This window comes from Oncorhynchus nerka, linkage group LG9a, assembly GCF_034236695.1.
Source record: "Oncorhynchus nerka isolate Pitt River linkage group LG9a, Oner_Uvic_2.0, whole genome shotgun sequence".
Classification (NCBI taxonomy): domain Eukaryota; kingdom Metazoa; phylum Chordata; class Actinopteri; order Salmoniformes; family Salmonidae; genus Oncorhynchus; species Oncorhynchus nerka.
The window spans coordinates 22,686,580-22,710,128 of record NC_088404.1 but is presented as its reverse complement, the minus strand read 5'-3'; the positions used below and the strand labels follow the sequence as shown (position 1 = coordinate 22,710,128).

Here is a 23,549-nt window from a genome sequence, read left to right as displayed (position 1 = left end):
ATGTTGACCATACAGAAACATGGTTCAGCAGTCTGGACAACAATAAATGCTTGCATTCATCCATTCACAAACCTCAAACTCAAGGCAGAGTCCAGTAATATGTCCTCAAAGCATTTCTTAAACAAAAAGGGAACATACACTGATTATACAGTTGCATTGAGTTGCATCCCACCTTTTGCCTTCAGAACAGCATCAATTCATCGGGGAATGGACTTTACAAGGTGTCGAAAGAATTTCACACAGATACTGGCCCGTGTTGACTCCAGTGCTTCCCACAGTTATCAAGTTGGTTGGATTTCCTTTGGGTGGTGGAACATTCTTGATACACATGGAAACTGTTGAGCATGACAAACCCAGCAGAGTTGCAGTTCTTGACACAAGCCTGGCACCAACTATCGTACCCTGTTCAAAGGCACTTAAATATTTTGTCTTGCCCATTCACCCTCTTGAATGGCACACATACACAATCCATGTCTAAGTTGTCTAAAGGCTTAGAAATCCTTCTTTAACTTGTCTCCTCCCCTTCATCTACACTGATTGAAGTGGATTTAACAAGTGACATCAGTAAGGGATCATAGCTTTCACCTGGATTCACCTGGTCAGTCCATGTCGTGGAAAGAGCAGGTGTTCTTAATGTTTTGTGTACTTTGTGTATATTATTGATGAACACAAGATGTTCCACAGAAGAAACTGGACTGCACTTATTAACATCAATGTAATTAACGTGATCAGGACTAGGAGGACAGTTCAGCATTAAGGAGAAGGAGGAAGAAGAGAAAAGGAAGATAATGAAAGAGAAAAAAGGAAATGATCGTAAGGCGCGCTTACGGTCAGAAGAGGACAAGGAGGCAACAGTAAGAAGTAGACGTGTCTCTCTGGGTCTGATGACTGCCAGATGACAGCACCAACAGTGTCAGCTGGTGAGAGAGAGAGAGAGAGAGAGAGAGAGAGAGAGAGAGAGAGAGAGAGAGAGAGAGAGAATTTCAGAAAGGAGGAGCGCAGTTGCAGTGGTGGGATGGTCTGAGGTTTTTCCCAGTGGAGTGACTGTGGTCCTTGATCGTGGTCCTCGACCTGTGGCTCTGTCCAGTCTGTCCCTGGCTACTGGATGCCAGGTGGATGCCAGGTCACCATGATGCCCTGGAAGATGGTCATTGTTGCACTATTTTACTGCAATATCCACACATGTGCCACTTATCGGCATAACAAAGGTAAGAATATCTTCACCTATATTAATGTGTTCAATTGGAAATGTTATACAGTTTACAGTATGTTTATATGCAATGATTATGTTTAATGTTGCTGTGTAATTGTAACCTGTGCGTTTGCCCTTCTAAAGGGTACGTTTTGCTGCAGTAGTTGTCCATAAATATAATTGATAGGAATGCACCTCATTCCCAGATGCTACACTAAACTCAACAGTAATTCTGCCAAAAAGAATTCAAGGCATTACTGAGAATCAGCTCATTGTGGATTAGAATATGTATCCAGTGATGGAAAGATAGATGTAACGCTCTTATTCCAGAGAAAGGACAGATTAATGATCATTCTGTTATGATAGTCACAAAGTCCAATATCATTCCTGGTATCAAATGTCAAGCTAAAGTCATTTTACATATGCTTCTCTCTTGGCCTCAGCATCGCCGTCTCAAATCCAGAAGACTAATACAGAATATAGACTTACCCTATCCCATCCCCATCACACAGAAAACTGCAATCAATGGTTAGCCTAGTCACACATTTAATTCTGTCCTCTGTGCTTTGTCTGTCCAGCTCTAACCTCTGATTGAGCAAAGTCATTTCACAACAGTATGTGTTAACATGACTGATTAGTATGTACACAGATCCAGCAGCAGCATCCACCAGCACAGCTGTAACATGCTGCCCACATCACAACAATGTGCAAGCTGTGTGGTGGGGAGTGTACTGGGGATATTTTGGTATTTTGATTTGTTTCTGTGTTTCTTTAGGGTTAAAGGAGGAGTGACATTGAAATCATTGTTTTCTCTCCAGCTGTTTCGATCCATCTGAAATTCAAGTGCCCTACAGATTGACCTTAATGATGCTGAGCAACTGTAGCAGTTCTATACTTGGTTTGATACATGATTTGACATCAGAAAAATCCAGATAATTAGAATGGATAACTCTTTTGTACTGTATATACACTTGGAAAAAAGGGTTCTAAAAGGGTTCTGCAGCTATCCCCATAAGGTAACCTATTTTGGTTCCAGGTAGAACCCTTTTTTGTTCAAGCTAGAACTCTGTTGGGTTCCATGTGGAACCCTCTGTGGAAAGGGTTCTACCTGGAACCAAAAGGTTTTTTAAAAGGGCTGACCTATGGGGACAGTATAAGAGCCCTTTTGGTTCTAGATAGCATATTTTTCTCTAATAGTGTACAGGTGTAGCTGCCAAGAACTCACATTTCTGGTCCTGCAGAACAGTTGGGTCCCATTTTCTAGCACAATTCAACTATGGTCCTTAACGACTTGTATGTTTAAAGTTCCATTTCAGTTTATGTGTCGGCTACTGGGCTCAATGTGTGTATGAACTATCCGCATCTGTTTCTGATATGAAAACAATGAAAGGGCTCCAAATATGAACTGCAGCAGGAAACTGATAGGCCCCTGAAGAATGAAAAACACACCACCAAAAAGTTTTCAAAGCTGTCTTGAATCTGGCTAAATAAGGTATTTTGTGGTTTTTGTTTCAGTTATTCTAGATATTATGTGATGTGTTGTGGCAATTGGATCATACGAAAAAACATATTCTTAGAATGAGAGGATTGAGGCTCAAACAGTACAATGACAGCTCAGGAGTACTGTCTTTCTAGCTTTTCTTGGATTACATTTGTTGATATTTGTTTCTCCTGGCTTTACTATGATTTTTGTATGGGTGGAGCATCTGGAACATTGTTTGACATGCTCTGTTATATCTGATGAAATCATATCAACTTTGTGTTTGCTATTACACACATTCTGAAGTCATATAAATCTCAATTACCTCAATGGAAAAGTAGTGATCAAATAGCATGAATTGTTTGATTTCATCATGGCATCAACAAATCTTATTAGCTGAATGTACTAAAATAAAGGCAAACAAAAAACCTTATCTCCATGTAGAACATTTTACTATTTTGGGGTGTGAATAAAAATATTTGGAAAGTTTTACCCACGATGGACAACATATATGTGCTAGTACACTCTTAGAAAACATAGTTTCAGAAAGGGTTCTTCAGCTGTCCCAATAGGAACAACCTTTTTGGTTCCAAGTAGAACCCTTTTCAGTTCCAGGTAGAAGTAGAACCCATTTAGGTTCCATGTAGAAAGGGTTCGCTATGGAACCCAAAAGGGATCTACCTGCAACCAAAAAGGGTTCTTCAAAGGGTTCTCCTATGGGGACAGCCGAAGAACCCTTTAAGGTTTGAGATAGCACTTTTTTTCTAAGAGTGTATGCTTGTATGCTGAACCCTTCGTTTGTCTAGGTATCTACTGCATGGCTCCTGTCTCTATGGTCCTAGGACACATCTCTGTTTCCAGCTTGCAAGCGATAGCTTTGTTATGACACACTCCTCTTCGCTTCCTGATGATTTTCTTCTAAACTTATCAGCCCTTCTTAAACAAGTACTATTTCAGGGCCTTCATTAGCTGGATTGACTGTAAACACCAAAGGAAGCACTGGAGAGAATATTCCAAAGTTTCATTCCTGGTATGTGCACTCAGGAATGTGCTCATGTCCAATAATGGATTTCCTCCTTAGAGTTTGTTTTTCAAAGAACATCTGAATAAGATTTGCCTGTCAATGCACACTGAGTTTACAAAACACTACGAATAACTTCTTAATATTCAAAAGCTTTGCACGTTTACAGCACCTCTATCTGACATTTTAATTGAGCTACAGTGGATAGCTGCCAATTTACGGGATTATGACCAAGTCTGCTATTTATATTTTTCGTAGCTGTCTATTTACCACCACAAACCGATGCTGGCACTAAGACCACACTCAACGAGCTGTATAGGGCCATAAACAAACAAGAAACAGCGCTCCTAGAGGCCAGTGATTTAAATATACTTATATTTTTTGGTCATTTAGCAGACGTTCTTATCCAGAGCGACTTACAGGAGCAATTAGGGTTGAGTGCCTTACTCAAGGGCACATTGGTAGATTTTCACCTAGTTGGCTCGCAAATTCTAACCAGCAACCTTTCGGTTACTTGCCCAACGCTCCTAACTGCTAGGTTACCTAATGCAGGAAAACTGAAATCCATTTTACCTCATTTCTACCAGCATGTCACCTGTGCTACTGGAGGAGACAAAACTCTAGATCACTTTTACTCCATACATAAATGCATACAAAGCTCTCCCTTGCCTTCCATTTGGCAAATCTGATCATCACTGTATCCTCCTGATTCTTGCTTGCAAGCAAAAATTCTGAAGTACCAATGACAACTCAATACGGAAGTGGTCCGATGAAGCGGACGCTAAGCTACAGGACTGTTTCACTAGCACTGACTGGAATATGTTCCAGGATTCATCTGATTACATTGAGGAGTTTACCACATCAGTTACCTGCTTCATTAATAAGTGCATCGATGATGTCATCCCCACAGTGACTGTACGTACATGTCGCAACCATAAGCCATAAATTACAGGCAATATCTGCACTGAGCTAAAGGCTAGAGCTGCTGCTTTCAAGGAGTGGGACACTAATCCAGACTCTTACAAAATATCCCACTATGACCTCCGACAAGCCATCAAACAGGCAAAGCATCATTACAGGACTAAGATGTAATCATTCTACGCCGGCTCTAATGCTCGTCGGATGTGGCAGGACTTCTAAACTATCATGGATTACAAAGGGAAACCCAGCCACAAGCTTCCCAGTGACTTGAGCCCACCAGACGAGCTAAATGTCTTCTATGCTCACATCGAGGCAAGCAACACTGAACCATACATGAGAGCAGCAGCTGTTCCGGACGACTGTGTGATCACACTCTCCGTAGCCAATGTGAGTAAGACCGTTAAACAGATTAACATTCACAAGGCCGCAGGGCCAGATGGATTACCAGAATGCATGCTCTGAGCATGCGCTGACCAGCTGGCAAGTGGCTTCACTGATGCTCTCAATCCCTCTCTCTCTTTGTTCTCTATATTTTTTCCCTCTGTCATGTACAGAAACCATGCTTGTTCAGCATAACCGGTTTGTGTCTTTACAATATTTGTGGACTTGCGGAAATATGAATAGCTTTTTATTTTATTTTTATTTTTATTTCACCTTTATTTAACCAGGTAGGCTAGTTGAGAACAAGTTCTCATTTGCAACTGCGACCTGGCCAAGATAAAGCATAGCAGTGTGAACAGACAACACAGAGTTACACATGGAGTAAACAATTAACAAGTCAATAACACAGTAGAAAAAAAATGGGCAGTCTATATACAATGTGTGCAAAAGGCATGAGGAGGTAGGCGAATAATACAATTTTGCAGATTAACACTGGGGTGATAAATGATCAGATGGTCATGTACAGGTAGAGATATTGGTGTGCAAAAGAGCAGAAAAGTAAATAAATAATTTTTAAAAAAAACAGTATAAAAACAGTATGGGAATGAGGTAGGTGAAAATGGGTGGCTATTACCAATAGACTATGTACAGCTGCAGCGATCGGTTAGCTGCTCGGATAGCTGATGTTTGAAGTTGGTGAGGGAGATAAAAGTCTCCAACTTCAACGATTTTTTGCAGTTCGTTCCAGTCACAGGCAGCAGAGTACTGGAACGAAAGGCGGCCAAATGAGGTGTTGGCTTTAGGGATGATCAGTGAGATACACCTGCTGGAGCGTGTGCTACGGATGGGTGTTGCCATCGTGACCAGTGAACTGAGATAAGGCGGAGCTTTACCTAGCATGGACTTGTAGATGACCTGGAGCCAGTGGGTCTGGCGACGAATATGTAGCGAGGGCCAGCCGACTAGAGCATACAAGTCGCAGTGGTGGGTGGTATAAGGTGCTTTGGTGACAAAACGGATGGCACTATGATAGACTGCATCCAGTTTGCTGAGTAGAGTGTTGGAAGCCATTTTGTAGATGACATCGCCGAAATCGAGGATCGGTAGGATAGTCAGTTTTACTAGGGTAAGCTTGGCGGCGTGAGTGAAGGAGGCTTTGTTGCGGAATAGAAAGCCGACTCTTGATTTGATTTTCGATTGGAGATGTTTGATGTGAGTCTGGAAGGAGAGTTTGCAGTCTAGCCAGACACCTAGGTACTTATAGATGTCCACATATTCAAGGTCGGAACCATCCAGGGTGGTGATGCTAGTCGGGCATGCGGGTGCAGGCAGCGATCTGTTGAAAAGCATGCATTTGGTTTTACTCGCGTTTAAGAGCAGTTGGAGGCCACGGAAGGAGTGCTGTATGGCATTGAAGCTCGTTTGGAGGTTAGATAGCACAGTGTCCAATGACGGGCCGAAAGTATATAGAATGGTGTCGTCTGCGTAGAGGTGGATCAGGGAATCGCCCGCAGCAAGAGCAACATCATTGATATATACAGAGAAAAGAGTCGGCCCGAGAATTGAACCCTGTGGCACCCCCATAGAGACTGCCAGAGGACCGGACAGCATGCCCTCCGATTTGACACACTGAACTCTGTCTGCAAAGTAATTGGTGAACCAGGCAAGGCAGTCATCCGAGAAACCGAGGCTATTGAGTCTGCCGATAAGAATATGGTGATTGACAGAGTCGAAAGCCTTGGCGAGGTCGATGAAGACGGCTGCACAGTACTGTCTTTTATCGATGGCGGTTATGATATCGTTTAGTACCTTGAGCGTGGCTGAGGTGCACCCGTGACCGGCTCGGAAACCAGATTGCACAGCGGAGAAGGTACGGTGGGATTCGAGATGGTCAGTGACCTGTTTGTTGACTTGGCTTTCGAAGACCTTAGATAGGCAGGGCAGGATGGATATAGGTCTATAGCAGTTTGGGTCCAGGGTGTCTCCGCCTTTGAAGAGGGGGATGACTGCGGCAGCTTTCCAATCCTTGGGGATCTCAGACGATATGAAAGAGAGGTTGAACAGGCTGGTAATAGGGGTTGCGACAATGGCGGCAGATAGTTTCAGAAATAGAGGGTCCAGATTGTCAAGCCCAGCTGATTTGTACGGGTCTAGGTTTTGCAGCTCTTTCAGAACGTCTGCTATCTGGATTTGGGTAAAGGAGAACCTGGAGAGGCTTGGGCGAGGAGCTGCGGGGGGGGCGGAGCTGTTGGCCGAGGTTGGAGTAGCCAGGCGGAAGGCATGACCAGCCGTTGAGAAGTGCTTATTGAAGCTTTCGATAATCGTGGATTTATCGGTGGAGACCGTGTTACCTAGCCTCAGTGCAGTGGGCAGCTGGGAGGAGGTGCTCTTGTTCTCCATGGACTTCACAGTGTCCCAGAACTTTTTGGAGTTGGAGCTACAGGATGCAAACTTCTGCCTGAAGAAGCTGGCCTTAGCTTTCCTGACTGACTGCGTGTATTGGTTCCTGACTTCCCTGAACAGTTGCATATCACGGGGGCTATTCGATGCTATTGCAGTCCGCCACAGGATGTTTTTGTGCTGGTCGAGGGCAGTCAGGTCTGGAGTGAACCAAGGGCTGTATCTGTTCTTGGTTCTGCATTTTTGAACGGAGCATGCTTATCTAAAATGGTGAGGAAGTTACTTTTAAAGAATGACCAGGCATCCTCAACTGACGGGATGAGGTCAATGTCCTTCCAGGATATCCGGGCCAGGTCGATTAGAAAGGCCTGCTCACAGAAGTGTTTTAGGGAGCGTTTGACAGTGATGAGGGTGGTCGTTTGACTGCGGCTCCGTGGCGGATACAGGCAATGAGGCAGTGATCGCTGAGATCCTGGTTGAAGACAGCGGAGGTGTATTTGGAGGGCCAGTTGGTCAGGATGACGTCTATGAGGGTGCCCTTGTTTACAGAGTTAGGGTTGTACCTGGTGGGTTCCTTGATGATTTGAGTGAGATTGAGGGCATCTAGCTTACATTGTAGGACTGCCGGGGTGTTAAGCATATCCCAGTTTAGGTCACCTAACAGAACAAACTCTGAAGCTAGATGGGGGGCGATCAATTCACAAATGGTGTCCAGGGCACAGCTGGGAGCTGAGGGTGGTCGGTAGCAGGCGGCAACAGTGAGAGACTTATTTCTGGAGAGGGTAATTTTCAAAATTAGTAGTTCGAGCTTTGATGTTATAGAACAGGGATCGTCAATCAGATTCGGCCGCGGGCCAATTTTTTCTTGAGGGGATGATCAGGGGGCCGGAACATAATTACAAATCATTTGTAGACTGCAAATTCACTGGAAGAAGCCCAAACAGATATAATATTTGACAAAAAACATAATCATTTCAAACCCTGCTTGCTTTTGTATATGATCACCACTATCTATTATGCTGGGAATAAAAATCACTTGGAGCTGATTTCCTGGGTCTTTTATAGACTTTTATGTCCAACAATAAAAATCGAACAACAAAAAACCTTGGTGGGGGGGAATAAAACCACTCGCGGCCCAAATTTGGCCGGTGGACTGCCAGTTGAGAAACTCTGTCATAGAGAGATTTCAGTAAGTGGTGGTCCTTATCCCATGTGAAAATAACTCAAAAGATGAGTAGGTGAAATGTTCTTTGGGAAGTGTCCTGCTATGACCAGGTCACATATTCTGGTTAGCACTCACTCTTAAAACCAGTGTCCAACGTTGCTCTGGTAAGTGAGCTCTGGTATTTATGAAAAGTAGACTCATCTCCAAGTCAGTTGCTCTCTCTCTCTCTCTCTCTTCTCTCTCTCTTCTCTCTCTCTCTCTCTCTCTCTCTCTCTCTCTCTCTCTTTCTCTCTGTCTCTCTCTCTCTCCCTCTCTCTCTCTCTCATCCCATGTGCCTCTCTGCTTTGAATTCTCTGCCTTTGAAGCCTGAGGTCATTTCTTACAGTCTGCTGATCAGAGCTATTCGTAAGGTCACACATTTCAGGTTTCTCAACTGAACCGTGTGGTGCTCTATGGTCCTCACATGTCTGTGAACATTATGGCTGTAAAGTCTACCCTGTTATATACAGTACCTGTCAAGGCATGCAAGGTGTACTGTATGTTAGCCTTGTCTCGGGAATTCATCTTAATATGCAATACATCTGGTTCAAGCCACATGGTCCGCATCGCATGATGAAACCCTGGGCAAGAGTTAAAGAGAAAGTAGTAGGTTGGATAACATTCTATCTATCTCTTTCTCTCTTTCCCTCCCTCTTTCAGTCCTTTACCCATCAACTGTTCGAGTGAAGAGAGGAATGGCATCAATGGTGAACCCCACTTTTCAGAACTCCATAGAGGATGTCAATTTACTATTTGAGGTGAGACATTTTCCTTGGATAACTACAGTAGCAAATATTGTATGAATCCTCTAAGTTAGCAACCAAAAATATGGGTTTGTAATGAGTCTACTGTTTTTGGCTGTGCTGTGTAGATCCTGCTGGCTGGCCTGCAGTTTGGAGACGAGCACACTCTGTTCTCCGTGCAGGACGAAGAGTTGGCCTCCCTGCGGAAGACCAAAAAGCTGGAAGTCATCTGCGAGGACATCCTGCCCAAAACACTCTCTGATATCCGTCGCCTGACCTCTGACCTTTCCAATCACATGGGCCACCTGCGCCTGGAGGACTTTGAGCGCACTGTGCTGACCATGGTGTACACCGCCCAGCGGCTGGCCAACGCTACCACAGACCAGCAAAGAGACTTGTGGGCAGAGTCCTTTGTCAGTTTGTACAGAGCTATCAAGCTGGACCTGACAGCTGAGAACGACCTCACAGCTAAATGATATCGCAATGTTGGGGATTGATACTGCCTTTATTTCCAGATCTCTATTGGAGAAGGAATTTCTCTCATTTTCTATTATTCATTATAGATACGATGTTTCAGCATATTCTTGGCAACCCTTGAGTACTATCGTATCACATGGACTCAAAATTAAAGTTTCTGAGATATACTTTAATCCTATTGCTGTTTTTTATATGCATTGGGACAAAATATTTCTTTGATTTATTTCAAACTTTTTAAAAGGTTTATTACTAGTGTTACCCTGAACCAACTTGGAAATGCAGATAAATCAGTATGATTATATTCATTTTAAAAATCAAGGTTTTTCTTTAAAAAGCACAAATTTTTGTAAAATTCGTATACAGTTCTTATACATAGTGTTATCATTAAATACAAGATCCACTGAAAAGAAAAAAATATTAACAATGTACAACATTTCCAAGCAAAAATGTATTCACACCCCAAAAACCAAAAGATCCTTGCCAAAAGTTCATTTAGAAAATACAAAGCAAACCTATACAAGGGCCAGGATTCAATCCGATCAGCGGTAACAATCATTACCAGACAAACGCAGAGCTTTTCATAGATTTTTTGTGGGACATTTATCTGCATTACATGCTGACCATACCGCACGCATCGCGTGTGTTGCAAAATACACATACATACATCAATCATTGCACCCACACTGCTCACCAATTCAACAAGCATCTGCGTAGCCAGGTGCTAAAATATAACTTGGTTGCATTTGTGACGCTCAACGCGCTGCAAGTCCTTCCTCTCCCATCTCCTCATTGGTTATTAGGAGCATATACCAACATGGGTGATTGAAAGATGAACTGAGATCCACACTCCAGTCGGTTGTGGTAATGCACCTTAAAGTTGGTTGCCAACCGGCATTTAAAGTCCTAATAATAATAAGAAGCCTGAAGGAAGGAGGAGAGATGACTAGAAACTAATTTGGTTTACCGTTTTATCTGTGGATTAATTGTTGCAGTAGAGTAGTTGTGCATTTCAGGTAAAATAACAACCCAATGTTTATATCCCAGGACAAATGAGCTATCAAAAGCAAGCAAGCTAGCTAAATTGCCATAAATGTTTAATGCTTTTCATTCATTTGTCCCCAAATAAATATAATTGGTTCAGAATTTGTTTTGATATCTCAAACTGCGAGTCCTGATCGCGTCTGGTGTGGGGGGACAAAATCAACATGTGCGCAATGGTGCACGCAGATGTTAGAGCTGTCAATATGTATAGCAGCAGCTGTTGTAGTCATTGTCATGAAACCACACCTGTCCTGATATCCTAGCCATGTTAAAGGTTCAGAATGAGAAAGTGCAGGCTTTATAGAAATAATTACACATTTAAAGTCATTAAACAACATAATAGGGATTTATATCAATGTAATCAAGATGTACATTACATCCCACATTCCAGTGGGATGGCTGCATGGGATTTCTACTAATTCTACTGGGTGCAACCAATGGCAATGTGTGCGATAGGTAATGCCAGGAGCCGCTTGTGGATTATTACAGCTCTAATGCAGTTACACCTCCGACACTGCCTAAACAAAAACAATGAAAAGCTATGCGTTTGTTGGCTAACGAGGGTTACTGCTAATCTGATTCTGGCCAAGAAGTGAGTAGAAAATGTCTGACTAAATAAGTATGGATAGCGTTCTTTTACAGTGTCTTAAGAGCAGGACAGGTGGTCCAAGTCACGAGAGCTGCCTTTGTTATTGTTGTTGTTGTTTTAGCCAGAGTCTGGGCTTTGCTCAGTGTTCATAGGGCCACTGATCTGATGATATGTGAGGGCTCTGGCTTCCCAGGTTGCTTCTTGGCCTCCAAAGAGTCCACCCCGGGCTTGTCCTGTGAGCTGGGTGCATTCAGAGGGAGGAACGGCACATATCGAACCCAGGTGTAGGACGAGAGGCAAGAGCTGATTCCAAATGGAAGGTTGTACACCTCACTACTCTCCAAGGTGTTGCTGGAGTCGTCCAGGTGGATCTTGTTCCAGGCTATGATGCCTCGCTCTCGCTTGGTTCCTGAGTGGCACAAAGCAGTGGCGTTAGAATGCTTCAACTCACCTATAACAGAGACTTGTGAATCTTAGGAAAGATGTGTAATGTTTTTGAGGTCTGGGGAGGAGATTAACTAACACTGAATATATACCCTTTACCTTATCATTACTCTATGTGAAACAGTTGGATAGATATTCCCCCTTATTCCTGGGTGGAAGCTTACCAGGAATGGTGTTGTCAAGGAAGAACCCAAAGAAGCCTCCAACAAACATGCTGGTTGTCAGAAGCACCTGCAGCAGTTGGTCCAGCTCGACCACACCTGACAAAGAGAATAGAGTTCATCATACTGGGCCAATTCACATACTAGAGGAACCTTAGATCTCCATGTTGATCTTCTGTTGAGCTTTTCCCCCAGCTTTTTTGAAGAAGTTTGAATGTTTTGTTTTACAGTGTTACATGCGTTATCTGCTCTGATACCTGTTGCTATGGCATCTGGGTTCTTGAATATCCAGTTTGGAATGACCAGTCCGGAAAACATGGAAAACCCAAAGATAAAGATGTTCCGGGAGGAGTTCATGTCTGCATACTGTCAAATGATAAGGACAGAGGAGATGACAAATAAACAGAGCCAACCAGTCATTAGGGTTGCAAAAGTCCAATAGCTTTCCCCAAATTCCCATATTTTCCATAGATCCTGGTTGGAAGATTCCCGGAGATCCTGCTTATTCCCTCCTGATATCACACATATTTTAACTGGGATTTCTGGAAAACCTTAGAATTTTACCTGAATTTTGCAACCCTACTTGTCAGTAAAGACCTGAATGAAAAAGCCTTCATATGCTAAATGTCTTGTAGCCATTGTAAAATAACAATGGGTAAATAAACCTAGGAAACTGTCCAAACTGGTGTGAGTCTCCACAGGAGTTTACCTGCAGATTTGAAACTCCAGCTGCAGATATGACCCCAAACATGACCAAGAACATTCCTCCAACCACAGGTGTGGGGATGGTGGTGAAAATGGCTCCAATTTTACCAAACAGTCCCATGATGATCAGCAAGACGCCACCAGCAATGATCACCATTCGACTGCCCACCTGCAAGAAAAGAGAACATTGTCTATTGAGACTGTTCACAGCAAATAGCTTTTATAAGTTCCATATTCCCAAAAAACATTGATTCAGCTCAGTTTAACATCTAAAAAAAGATTCTATATTGAAAAATAGCCCATCTCACCTTGGTGATCCCCAATGCTCCCACATTCTCACTGTAGGAGGTGGTTCCGTTGCCTGTGCCCCAGGCCCCAGCCAGCAGACAGCCAAGTCCCTCGATGCCAATGCCCCTGTTGATTGCATGTTTTGGGGGAGGAGGGGCCCCTGACAGCCTGGCACAGGCGTGGTAGTCCCCCACCGACTCTATCATGGAGGATATCACCCCAGCCAAGATCCCTACCACTCCTGCCAGGCTCACTGTTGGTAAGCCCCACTGACCTGAGTTTGGGTGGTCCAGTTAATGTATAATACATTAGGGTCTTTTTAATAATGCACATATCAATAAACCATACATATTCATTACCCGTATAGTGCAAAGGGTTAGGGTTAGGGCTAGAATAGGTGATACGCCCTGAGTTTTTCCTGACCATGTGACCTGACCATGTAACCAGACCATGCGACCTGACCATGTGACCTGACCATGTGACCAGACCAGGAAAAACGTATCCAAACATCTGATTATCAGGTTATGGAGTTGTTGCTTATGATCCCCCCTGAGCGGCTGTGCCTCCTACCTGGGTATGGGAATCTGAACCAGGGGGCCTGGACTATGACATCCCCTTTCAGGTCTGTGCGAGCCAGGTAGCCATATTGCCCCGGCTGTGAGGGCAGGACGTCAGAGATGGTGAAAATGTAGCAGATCAGCCATGACAGTGTGATGCCAAGGAGCACCTGAGGAAGATGTCACATACAGTACATGTAAATATGTTACACCAGTCATTATTAGGACCAGGAGTTTTTCCAGACCACAGAAACTGACCAGGGAAAACTCTGGGTCCTATATAAGGGCTTGAGAGAACAGTGAACAGCTTTGAGTCTTAATTTTCCAATGGACTTACTGGTAGAATCTGGAAGATGTAGATCTTGGTGGTGTGGAGTTTCTTGGTCTTGCTGTATGTGGGAAATGGTACAGGGATGTGTCGGAGGTACTGGGAGAACAGGATGATCAGAGCAGTCGTCCTGTAGGAAAGAGACTAACTCTGTTCACAAAGCAGAATGTGCCCTCTAGTTATGCACTTAGCATGGGTACCATCTTACAGTATGTAGCAATTGACATGCATGAATTCATAGCTACGCCAAACCTGGTCTGGGACAGCTAGAGGGTGAGCATGCTTTTGTTACAACCCTAAATCCAGCCGATTAATTGAATCTGGAGTTTTAATGCGGGGCAGGAACACAAACCTGCACACCTTATGGCTCTCCAGGTCAAGGATTGATGACTACAGGCTTGTGGGGGTTTGGAAGTAAAAACCCATAAATCAGACTTAAATAACCATACTGAGAGGTACATACATAGTTGAGATGCCCCAGTGGTTCCCTGCATTCATTCCAGCTGAGTCGTATAGGGACAGGCCAATCAGAGAGATGGTGGGTGCGATGGTGAGGGGGCCAATGAAACGCATGAAGAGACCGATGAGGCCAGAGAAACCCACCAGGACCTGGAACAAGGAGCCCACCATGATGGAGCCCTGTAACTGTAGAGGAATAAACCACATAAGCATATACACACAATCAATAACCACAATAAGATGGGAAATCCTATAGATGGGAATCCTGTAAATAATGGCTTGTCAAGGGTTATTAAGACATTTTCAAATGTAGCTAAACTCGCCCTCTCTCTCAATAAAATACACTGAGTGTACAAAACATTAGGAACACCTTCCTAATATTGAGTTGCAACCCCTTTTGCCCTCAGAACAGCCTCCATTCGTTGCGGCATGACTCTACAAGGTGGCAAAAGCATTCTACAGGGATGATGGCCTATGCTGACTTCAATGCTTCCCATAGTTGTGTCAAGTTGGCTGATTGTTCTTTGGGACTGTTGAACATGAAAAACTCAGAGGGGCTACAGTTCTTGAGACACTCAAACCGGTGCACCTGGCACCTACTACCATACCCTGTTCAAAAGCACTTACATCTTTTGTCTTGCCCATTCACCCTCTGAATGGCACACATATACAATCCATGTTCAATTGTCTCAAGGCTTAAAAATCCTTATTTAACCTGTCTCCTCCCATTCATCTACACTGACTGAAGTGGATTTAGCAGGTGACATCAATAAGGATTCACCTGGTCAGTCTAGGTCATGGAAAGAGCAGGCGTTCCTCATGTTGTGTACACCCTGTGTACTGTTTATGCCATTTAGCAGACGCTTTTATCCAAAACTTACAGTCAGTACATGCATTTTACAATATTGATGGTTCCGGGAATCAAACCCTGGCACTACAAGTGCCATGCTCCTCTCTCTCTCTCTCTCTCTCTCTCTCTCTCTCTCTCTCTCTCTCTCTCTCTCTCTCTCTCTCTCTCTCTCTCTCTCTCTCTCTCTCTCTCTCTCTCTTAAGTGTGTCACTCACCGCTCGCATGCGGCTCTGCCACACCTCTACATACTCAGGAGAGGTGGCATTGACCAAGGAAGCGTTCTGGGTCCAGGCAGGGCATGTCCACTCTGGCATCGACAGCATGGCCATAGAGGGAGCCAGCAAGGTGAAAGTACCCCCCTGTAGAATGGGCAGTCTGAGGGGTAGAGAGAGAGAAAGCACGGGGGGGGGGGGGGGGGAGTATGATGTCTGAAATCACAATTGCAAAGATGTTCTGTCTAAAGTGTAGAGACTAGTACATAAGGAATTCATCCCCATAATCAATTTCACAGTGAATTAGGATGAATTTAAATCCCTTTGCTTTGTAGTATCATCTTGTCAATCATCCAAACAAAAGTTGCCTTTTATGAATCAACCCCTCCTTTTCTTCCGTAGAGAACAGCCTCAATCAACTCCCAGACAAAGTGGAAGTCCTTAGCTAATCCGATCCAAAACACGCAACCTCTAGGTTCAAACAGCATGGCCTGAATCACACACAGCACATTGTTTCTCTAGATCTAATTTTAGGCCTTGAAGGGCTGATTCAAATCTTGTGAGGACGTTATGTAAAAACCATGTCTTTCCAATCAAGACTCCTACAGGTTAATGTAATGACTATCTGCTGTGTGTCTCCATCCTCTGATACATTAGGCCCCACTTTCAATTATACTATTGTTGACAGATGGATCAGTAATGACAATGGAGCCACTAAATACAGTGAAGTGGTCGTTTGTCTGTGTAAATGTTGACTCCTATGGCATTACAATACAATCATATCATATCCATATCATATCATATCACATCTCCTATCCTGATCAGGGCTGTGCTGGAGTTTCACTCCCTACTAACGAGTTCAACACATCCATTGTTTTCCTCACAGCTGACCTCCAGGCTTTTGGAGATATTTGCCTGCAGGAATGTGGACTTAATGTGAGCTAGTTTATCAACCTAATAAGATGGAAATTCCTACCTAATCCTGTTATGATGAAATGATGCAGAACTCTGGGTCAGGTTATGGTTGGCCAGGTTGGACCTGGGCAGCTGGGCAGTGCCATACATGGCCTTAGAGTACACCATAGACAGAACAACACCTTGCTTACAGTACACCATACTGTAGATAAAACAACAAATTGCTTACGGTACACCATAGATAAAACAACACCTTGCTTACAGTACACCATATATAGAACAACACCTTGCTTTTGGTACACCATAGATAGAACAACACCTTGCTTACGGTACACCATATATAGAACAAATGGAGGAAAACTCGCCTCCCTGCGGACCTGGCATCCTTTCACTCCCTCCTCTCTACATTTTCCTCTTCTGTCGCTGCTGCTAAAGCCACTTTCTACCACTCTAAATTCCAAGCATCCTCTAAACCTAGGAAGCTCTTTGCCACCTTCTCCTCCCTCCTGAATCCTCCCCCCCCCCCCCCCCTCCCTCTCTGCAGATGACTTCGTCAACCATTTTGAAAAGAAGGTCGACGACATCTGATCCTCGTTTGCTAAGTCAAACGACACCGCTGGTTCTGCTCACACTGCCCTACCCTGTGCTCTGACCTCTTTCTCCCCTCTCTCTCCAGATGAAATCTCGCGTCTTGTGACGGCCGGCCGCCCAACAACCTGCCCGCTTGACCCTATCCCCTCCTCTCCTCTCTTCTCCAGACCATTTCCGGAGACCTTCTCCCTTACCTCACCTCGCTCATCAACTCATCCCTGACCGCTGGCTACGTCCCTTCCGTCTTCAAGAGAGCGAGAGTTGCACCCCTTCTGAAAAAACCTACACTCGATCCCTCCGATGTCAACAACTACAGATCAGTATCCCTTCTTTCTTTTCTCTCCAAAACCCTTGAACGTGCCGTCCTTGGCCAGCTCTCCCGCTATCTCTCTCAGAATGACCTTCTTGATCCAAATCAGTCAGGTTTCAAGACTAGTCATTCAACTGAGACTGCTCTTCTCTGTATCACGGAGGCGCTCCGCACTGCTAATGCTAACTCTCTCTCCTCTGCTCTCATCCTTCTAGACCTATCGGCTGCCTTCGATACTGTGAACCATCAGATCCTCCTCTCCACCCTCTCCGAGTTGGGCATCTCCGGCGCGGCCCACGCTTGGATTGCGTCCTACCTGACAGGTCGCTCCTACCAGGTGGCGTGGCGAGAATCCGTCTCCTCACCACGTGCTCTCACCACTGGTGTCCCCCAGGGCTCTGTTCTAGGCCCTCTCCTATTCTCGCTATACACCAAGTCACTTGGCTCTGTCATAACCTCACATGGTCTCTCCTATCATTGCTATGCAGACGACACACAATTAATCTTCTCCTTTCCCCCTTCTGATGACCAGGTGGCGAATCGCATCTCTGCATGTCTGGCAGACATATCAGTGTGGATGACGGATCACCACCTCAAGCTGAACCTCGGCAAGACGGAGCTGCTCTTCCTCCCGGGAAGGACTGCCCGTTCCATGATCTCGCCATCACGGTTGACAACTCCACTGTGTTCTCCTCCCAGAGCGCTAAGAACCTTGGCGTGATCCTGGACAACACCCTGTCGTTCTCAACTAACATCAAGGCAGTGGCCCGTTCCTGTAGGTTCATGCTCTACAACATCCGCAGAGTACGACCCTGCCTCACACAGGAAGCGGCGCAGGTCCTAATCCAGGCACTTGTCATCTCCCGTCTGGATTACTGCAACTCGCTGTTGGCTGGGCTCCCTGCCTGTGCCATTAAACCCCTAAAACTCATCCAGAACGCCGCAGCCCGTCTGGTGTTCAACCTTCCCAAGTTCTCTCACGTCACCCCGCTCCTCCGCTCTCTCCACTGGCTTCCAGTTGAAGCTCGCATCCGCTACAAGACCATGGTGCTTGCCTACGGAGCTGTGAGGGGAACGGCACCTCAGTACCTCCAGGCTCTGATCAGGCCCTACACCCAAATAAGGGCACTGCGTTCATCCACCTCTGGCCTGCTCGCCTCCCTACCACTGAGGAAGTACAGTTCCCGCTCAGCCCAGTCAAAACTGTTCGCTGCTCTGGCCCCCCAATGGTGGAACAAACTCCCTCACGACGCCAGGACAGCGGAGTCAATCACCACCTTCCGGAGACACCTGAAACCCCACCTCTTTAAGGAATACCTAGGATAGGATAAAGTAATCCTTCTCACCCCCCTTAAAAGATTTAGATGCACTATTGTAAAGTGGCTGCTCCACTGGATGTCATAAGGTGAATGCACCAATTTGTAAGTCGCTCTGGATAAGAGCGTCTGCTAAATGACTTAAATGTAAATGTAAATGTAGATAAAACAACAAATTGCTTACGGTACACCATAGATAGAACAACACCTTGCTTACAGTACACCATAGATAGAACAACACCTTGCTTACAGTACACCATATATAGAACAACACCTTGCTTTCGGTACACCATAGATAGAACAACACCTTGCTTTCGGTACACCATAGATAGAACAACACCTTGCTTACAGTGCACCATAGATAAAACAACACCTTGCTTACGGTACACCATAGATAGAACAACACCTTGCTTACAGAACACCATAGATAAAACAACACCTTGCTTACGGTACACCATAGATAGAACAACACCTTGCTTACGGTGCACCATAGATAAAACAACACCTTGCTTACGGTACACCATAGATAAAACAACACCTTGCTTACGGTGCACCATAGATAAAACAACACCTTGCTTACGGTACACCATAGATAGAACAACACCTTGCTTACAGAACACCATAGATAGAACAACACCTTGCTTTCGGTACACCATAGATAGAACAACACCTTGCTTACAGTGCACCATAGATAAAACAACACCTTGCTTACGGTACACCATACTGTAGATAGAACAACAACTATCATTTTCCATTCTCAGTCAGAAAATATATGTTTCTGAGAAAAATCTAGCACTTGCATACCATACTAAGACCTAGCTAGTGCACAATAATGGCACATGCTTTAATAACCTAAAGCCCCAGTGCCCACTGCATAATATCCTATTGTGTGAGGATAATGCATCACACGGACCGGAAAAACATGCTTTAATAACCTAAAGCCCCAGTGCCCACTGCATAATATCCTATTGTGTGAGGATAATGCATCACACGGACCGGAAAAACATGCTTTAATAACCTAAAGCCCCAGTGCCCACTGCATAATATCCTATTGTGTGAGGATAATGCATCACACGGACCGGAAAAACATGCTTTAATAACCTAAAGCCCCAGTGCCCACTGCATAATATCCTATTGTGTGAGGATAATGCATCACACGGACCGGAAAAACATGCTTTAATAACCTAAAGCCCCAGTGCCCACTGCATAATATCCTATTGTGTGAGGATAATGCATCACACGGACCGGAAAAACATGCTTCAAAGGTCAACAGAGGCTTAGAAGGAAACTTAAGAACCCATAGTATACAGCCCAGTTCAGGGGTGGCAAACTCATTTTGCCCCGGGGGCTTCATTTGGTCTTCAATTTCGATGCTCCCTGACTGTCTAGCGTTCTTTTGGGTGATTATCAGCGAGCTGATAACATGTCTACACAGTTTGGATTTGGTTTCATTGGTTTTAAAGTATATTTCATGGAATTTATGGCACTTTGTTTTGATTCCAACATGACAAGACAACAAGGAGATGCCACCCTCTACCTGTATGGTGTCTCCATATATCATGGATAACTCCACCTTCACAAGAGGTTATCTCGTTAAAGTCAATCTTCATTGACCATATAAAGTTTGGCCCCTTTCTTCTTTCTTCCCCTTGCTGTAGGCCCCCTTTATGTCAACAGTCACTCTGTTGTTGCTGATGAATGATTGGCCCAAAGCCATATCCAACCAACCCCAGCTCCCCTCCTCACCTGATTCCAAAGGTGACCTGCAGCAGGGTGCACACGCCTGACACAAAGAAGATGGTGCTGATAAGGTGACCCTGGGTCAGGCTGTCATGCTGCAGACACAGACCCTGAGACAGGATCAGAGGGATGGCGATGATCCCTCCAAATGCTGTCAGGCAATGCTGAGGAGAGACAGGGAGGATGGAGGGGAGAGAAGAAGAGGAGATGCACTGATGAGGATTAAACCCACCGAGGATACTGAAGCCAAGATGAGCAGCTGAAATCACAGGTACAGGTTCAGTGTTTGCCATCAGCCTCAACAAAAATCTTGCTGTTGAATATTTAAGTTTGAGGTCCTCATGTGACTTGGTGGCTTTCTTTTTTAATTTGAGCCCAAATGAATCCTGGGAAACTAGGTTATTTGACTGTTCATCCAATTGATTACACGGCCTAATCAAATCAATGGAGCCCCGAGGAGGCCCATCCTCAGCTGCACCCAGGCCAACCTCTACCAGTGAGCCTCCAATTATACAAAGTAGGGCTTTGAACTACCTGTATGCCCAGAATGATGCAAAGGTACCAGGGTGGGATGTCTGTGACACAGTAGGCCAGTTTGTTCTTGTCGTCCTCCTCAGAGAGGTCGGAGCCCTCTCCATCCTTCTCCAGATCACAGAAACGCCCATCAATCTACAGGACAGAGACCAGGGTCGCATTCATTGGGGTACAAATGGGTCTGACAGACATAATATCACTCATAACACAGGCATAATATCACTCATAACATAAGCTTAAAATCTTTTAATGCAGTGAGCTAAATCAGGGTCACACAGAGTGATTATTGGTAGTCTTAAATAAATCTACTTTGAAACTAAAGTATATACCTCACACACTTACAATAAGGGCTTAAAAAAGAAGACACCTATACCATGTCAGATATTGAGTTGAAATGTATTTAATTTTGAGTTTGCATCCCAATATGAAACTTTATTTACATTACAGAAGACTTAAATACAACAAAACTGTTTGACATAGAAACACTGAATTTTCGTCTTTAAAAAAAAAGTATATTGATGATGAAATTATGAATAACATTTCACCCATGAGGCCAAAGAGGGCACTTTTGGTCATTCACTGCAGGAAAGGGCTACTATCACACATAGGGGTTTTAAATGATTTACTGAAAGTGTTTTGTTAAGACAGTCTGGAAACCCGTGTCACGTATAGTTGCATACCAAAGCCAGCCTATCAATGCTTGCTGAATAGATTTACTCAGAGATGTGTGTAGATTGTTTGCTTACACTATGGAAGTTTACTTGCTAATGTTTTTGTCAAATTTGACTTGAATGTTGACTGTATAGCGTACAGTATATGATATAAGATTAATACATTTCTTATCTCATTAAACTACACAAATCCTTTATTTCAGGCAAACATTATATGATTTTGATCATGGGGTTGGGGAGGTGTGCCCCTTTCTGTACAATGAGCTGATTTCTGGACAATATTTCTGCAGAGAATAAAAGCCTTAATAGCTACTTATATACACAATTATAAACTACAAATTAGTGGCTAATATGTGTAGCTAAATACATTTTCATGGCTTTCATGGACAAAATCAATTATGTGTGTCAATAAATCAACAAATCCAACAACTCACATAGAAACCCAGTATCCTTCAAGTTTCTTCTTGCCCCTTACTGTCAGTTTGCGGTCAATTATTTGCACCAGAGAGCCATTATAAGTCAGTTATGCATGAGGGACTAATTGTGGGTCAGGTGATTGTACCGACAGAACCGTATAGAAAGTTAACAACACTTCTCAGCCTAATAAGAATGAGCAGCTTCATTCTGCTCAACCAAACCCATATAATAGAGCACACATCCTATTTCAAGGTATACATGTGACGGTTGGGTTGAAGTAGCATTCATATAAACAAGACCCATTCTAAGGAATTCAAGTCACTCAGTTCTTATGAATTCACTCAGACTTCTTGGAAATGATTAACTTACTATTGTAGCCCGTTACATTATTACAATACTACAGTATGCAATCTGAAGAGTACCACATGTGTTATGATATGGTAATTAGTTAAGAGGAAGAGATCAATATATCACCAAGGCTGAAAATCACTGGGAATTTGTTTCTTTGTTTGAGTTTACACATTCATCTATGTGCAGAAAATGCATTACATGTGTTCCCTCAGAACTTGATACTAAGAAAACTATCATTGTTGAATATTGTGTAAACATATCTAAATGTTACAGTGTTTATGCTTTACAGCCTGTAACTTTTAGGTTTACTATGAACATAATCTTTACTCAAATACACTGCAGCAAATGTCAACATAATCCTCCAGCACGGGAATAATTGTGTTCATACTTACAGCAAATGCGTAGTTTTCGAGACCATTGCTTTCCTTTTCTGGAGCCATGGCTCCAGTCTGAACTCAGCTAGGATGTTGGGTCCTCTGAGTTATGAGTGAATAATCTCAACAGGCGAGCAAAGAGGAGAGAGAATACAGAAGAAGGAGAAAAAAAGAGAGCTATAGTATGCAGGGAGATGGGAGAGAGAGAGAGCAAGATAGGGGAAGGAGGGATGGAGAGAGTTAGAGAGAGTAAGTAAAGAGGGAGTTGAACACAAGACTACTGCTGTTGCTGATTGTAACTGAAATGAGTCCCACCACCAGCCTCTCATGTGAACCCAATTACAACAGAAAGGCAAGCAGCTGATCAGGCCCTCGCGACTGTAGAATAGATCCTTTCAGGACACTAGCTCTACCCCTCTTTCTCTCTCTCTTTTATTGGCATGACAAAAAATGATTGTGTTGCTAAAGCACAATGTTGAACTAATAGAAACAATAACACATTTAGAGTAATTGGAATCCTACACACTCTTTACTGTATAACCCTGACATCAGTACCGTATACCAGAGAAAAATACTGTATGTGATTCAACCTCCTCCCCCTTCTCCCCATTCTAATGAGCATATAACATATGCTCATATAACATATGACATATAACATCTCTCTCTCAATTCAATTTCAATTTAAGGGTGTTATTGGCATGGGAAACATATGTTTACATTGCATAAGTAAGTGAAATAGATAATAAACAAAAGTGAAATAAACAATAAAAAAATGTACAGTAAACATTACACTTTAAAAAGTTAATATTATGTATATATACAGTATTGTAATGATGTGCAAATAGTTCAAGGCCAAAAGGGAAAATCAATAAACATA

At 43.7% G+C, this 23,549-nt stretch overlaps 2 protein-coding genes across 3 annotated transcripts; one reads left to right on the top strand and one right to left on the bottom strand.

The window, feature by feature from the left end:
- Positions 1-706: 706 nt before the first annotated feature.
- On the top strand, positions 707-10,962 carry LOC115134068 (protein FAM180A). The gene is made up of 3 exons (XM_029667653.2): positions 707-1,208; positions 9,260-9,357; positions 9,471-10,962. Exons 1-3 carry the CDS (start codon positions 1,106-1,108, stop codon positions 9,816-9,818), a joined length of 549 nt encoding a protein of 182 aa, XP_029523513.1. The 5' UTR covers positions 707-1,105; the 3' UTR covers positions 9,819-10,962.
- Positions 10,051-22,989, bottom strand: LOC115134067 (solute carrier family 23 member 1-like). Of its 2 annotated transcripts, none has more exons than XM_029667651.2 (12): positions 22,691-22,989; positions 20,860-20,994; positions 20,332-20,489; positions 15,457-15,616; positions 14,396-14,577; positions 13,942-14,062; positions 13,618-13,774; positions 13,068-13,321; positions 12,764-12,928; positions 12,312-12,420; positions 12,058-12,153; positions 10,051-11,858 (listed from the first exon to the last, which is right to left on the bottom strand). In XM_029667651.2, exons 1-12 carry the CDS (start codon positions 22,736-22,738, stop codon positions 11,596-11,598), a joined length of 1,848 nt encoding a protein of 615 aa, XP_029523511.1. In that variant the 5' UTR covers positions 22,739-22,989; the 3' UTR covers positions 10,051-11,595. The 2 variants fall into 2 exon arrangements, with proteins under 2 accessions (XP_029523511.1, XP_029523512.1); XM_029667652.2 differs by having other exon boundaries at positions 13,068-13,300.
- Between the last annotated feature and the right edge of the window lie 560 nt (positions 22,990-23,549).

Coding starts and splice junctions, on each gene's coding strand:
- LOC115134068 (XM_029667653.2), top strand. CDS start 1,106: ATGCCAGGTGGATGCCAGGTCACCATGATGCCCTGGAAGATGGTCATT. Junction 1,209..9,259: donor CACTTATCGGCATAACAAAG/GTAAGAATATCT, acceptor TCCCTCTTTCAG/TCCTTTACCCATCAACTGTT. Junction 9,358..9,470: donor ATGTCAATTTACTATTTGAG/GTGAGACATTTT, acceptor TGTGCTGTGTAG/ATCCTGCTGGCTGGCCTGCA.
- LOC115134067 (XM_029667651.2), bottom strand. CDS start 22,738: ATGGCTCCAGAAAAGGAAAGCAATGGTCTCGAAAACTACGCATTTGCT. Junction 20,490..20,859: donor GCATCATTCTGGGCATACAG/GTAGTTCAAAGC, acceptor GTCTCTCCTCAG/CATTGCCTGACAGCATTTGG. Junction 15,617..20,331: donor CAGGTCACCTTTGGAATCAG/GTGAGGAGGGGA, acceptor TCTACCCCTCAG/ACTGCCCATTCTACAGGGGG.